Raw genomic sequence first — 2,649 nt, forward strand, 5'->3', positions numbered from 1 at the left:
CAAGCTGCAGAACAAGGATGCCGCTAAGATGCCGGAGAGTGCGTGGAAGCTGGTCTTCTACACCATGTCCTGGTCGTACAGCACCTACTTGCTCTTCTTCACCTCCTACACTTTCTTCTACGACCCCCCCTCCGTCTTCTACGGTGAGACACCGTGGTGTGGAGCAGAAGCTAATAAAAGTCATGTTGTATCTGTTTTAAAAGTTTTTTTCTTTCGTTCTATCGTTCTGCCTGTCGCTCCCGTCACTTTTTCTTGGTCCTCTGTTATTTCTCTTTTTCTTACCTTCTTTCTTTCTTTCCCTTCTTTCTCGCGGTCATTCTTTCTTTGTCATAGTTTATTTGTCAGGTGTTCACATTGGATCTGTGGTACTGTCCACAGTCTTCTTCCTCGGAAGTGATCAAGCTTTGAAAAACACTTAATGAAGATAAAGGGTTGCATCGGGTTCAGTGAACTAAGACACAGAGAGTACCTTTGGCCTTTTACTTCCATGATTGAAAACACCGATATGTGACCTCATTCACGCACACACACGCACCCACACACACACACACACACGCACACATCACTCACACAATGCAGATTTGAAACTGCTACAGTCATTTGTTGTTTGAAACAATTTTACTGATATTAAACTGAGACAAAATAACCTAAAGTTGAGTTTATTTTATATGCGTTCCTGTTTTTGAAAGATAGAGCAACAACCCCTATTGACCGAATCCGAACAAATTGAATTACCATAGTTGTTGACATTCAACGTTGTTCTTTGTGTTTGTTTACACTTCCTTCAGCATGAATTATTCACCAATTGCTATTTTTCACTTAGTTGTGTTCATGATATCATAAAAAAGTGCACAGCGTTTCCATTACTAGAGATCCCAGTGTTTTTCCAGCGCGTTACTGGGGTGTGTCTGAGAGTTGCCCTATGTTGATGTGCACGTGCACTATGTTGATGTGCGTGTGCACGTTGTTGATTTGCATGTTCTAAATGCTGAGTGTACGTGCACAGTGCTGAAGTTTGCCTGCACAGGGCTGAGGTGCACGTGCACGGTGCTGATGTGCACGTGCACGGTGCTGATGTGCCTGATTATATTATTATTATTCATCTTTTTTGTTTTGCAAGGCTGACCGCAGTGGCGCTGCTGATCCAGCGGTTGTGCTGCGCTCCTGTTTTCGGGGAAACACTGCATGCAAGGGGGGGGGGGGGGGGGGGGGAAACACTCACTCAGCCTCATTATAAGTGAATCAGCAGTCTCCTATGAAGGCACCATAACAGAGCCCACAACAGGCGCACCATCTCCGCAGTGGCCGGACCATTAGCCCCGACCTGGGGATGGATCTGGGAGACGCAGGCCCGTAGGCCTGGAGAAAGCCCCACTCCTAAACCAATAATGATTATTTTATAGCTCCTGCTTGGCGCGTTCCGTCAGACACGAGGGCTGCTGGGGCTCCCGTCCAGATCCCCCCCCCCCCCCCCCCGGGCTGGGGGGGAGGGGGGGAGGGGGGGGGCTGGCTCCTCCTCCCTCTCCCCACACTTTAGAAACCAAGATGGTCTCTAATAGCCTGAGAGCTATGGAATGGAGGGACCTGGCGGGACTTGGGTCTTAACGGAGACAGTGTCGACGGGGCGATAGAGAGAGGGAGAGAGAGAGGGAGAGAGAGAGAGAGGGAGGGGGAGAGAGAGAGACAGAGAGAGGGAGGAGAGAGAGAGAGAGAGAGAGAGAGAGAGAGAGAGAGAGAGAGAGAGAGAGAGAGAGAGAGAGAGAGAGGGAGGGAGAGAGAGACAGAGAGAGAGGGAGGGAGAGAGAGAGAGAGAGAGAGAACAAGGGAGACAGGCTGAAACGAGAGAGGGCCGGGGGGGTTAGTGCAGGTTATTGGAGGTAAATGAGATAATGCGAAGAGGGGAAGTGATGAAAGCAGGCTAGCAGGGCAGTTTTGGGAAACAGTCGGAACGATGAGAGACTGGGGGGGCAAATGTTTCCACGTAACTCGTTGCCAGCCGGTCCTCTATGCAGTCGTGTTTACTTTCTCAATGTTTAATGACTGATAGGCCGATCGATATACATTACACAAGGCCTGCACCTAACCCTGTCCGACCCGGGGAGGGGATTCTAGGGGGACCTGGCTTACAGGGGGGGGCGCGCCTTCCACGGACCCATCTCGTCTGACAGCAGGGCACAGAGATGACCTTCTGTACTCTGCAGTGTTCACCTGGACGTTTGGCTGTAACGCGCTGAAAGCTGGGCCGCCGTCGTGTCCACTCTGGTCTACCTGTGATCGAATCAAACAGGCTAGCAAAATGTCTCCGAAGAAAAGAGATAAGTGACTGATTGTCCTACGTCGCCGGTCGACACTCTCTGTTCGACTGATAGAAGGACTCCCGATAGGTTGATTGGACAATGGAATCACAGGTCACACGCTGGAAAGAACAGTGATCACGTTGGACTACAGTACACTAAAGTTCACTAACCCTAACCCTGTGAGGCAGGGGAAAAAGTGTGTCGGTAATCACAGATCAAACCCCATGCACCCCATCACCATTTGAAGGCGTTTAATCTCAGACCGCCTATCTCAGATTGGATCAGTTGAAACGACAACTATTACGATTCCGTCAATTAGTATGATAGCATAGAATACAATTACATTAAATTA

At 49.4% G+C, this 2,649-nt stretch overlaps 1 protein-coding gene across 1 annotated transcript in view; it reads left to right on the forward strand.

The window, feature by feature from the left end:
- Positions 1 to 2,649, forward strand: part of cers1 (ceramide synthase 1) — a 30,770-nt gene that overhangs the window by 18,261 nt on the left and 9,860 nt on the right. Inside the window, 1 exon segment of the mRNA XM_060067850.1 lies at positions 1 to 143. This exon segment is cut by the window's left edge and continues 17 nt beyond it. Within this exon segment, the coding sequence (XP_059923833.1) occupies positions 1 to 143 (143 nt within the window).

Source organism: Gadus macrocephalus, chromosome 12 (genome assembly GCF_031168955.1).
Source record: "Gadus macrocephalus chromosome 12, ASM3116895v1".
Classification (NCBI taxonomy): Eukaryota; Metazoa; Chordata; class Actinopteri; order Gadiformes; family Gadidae; genus Gadus; species Gadus macrocephalus.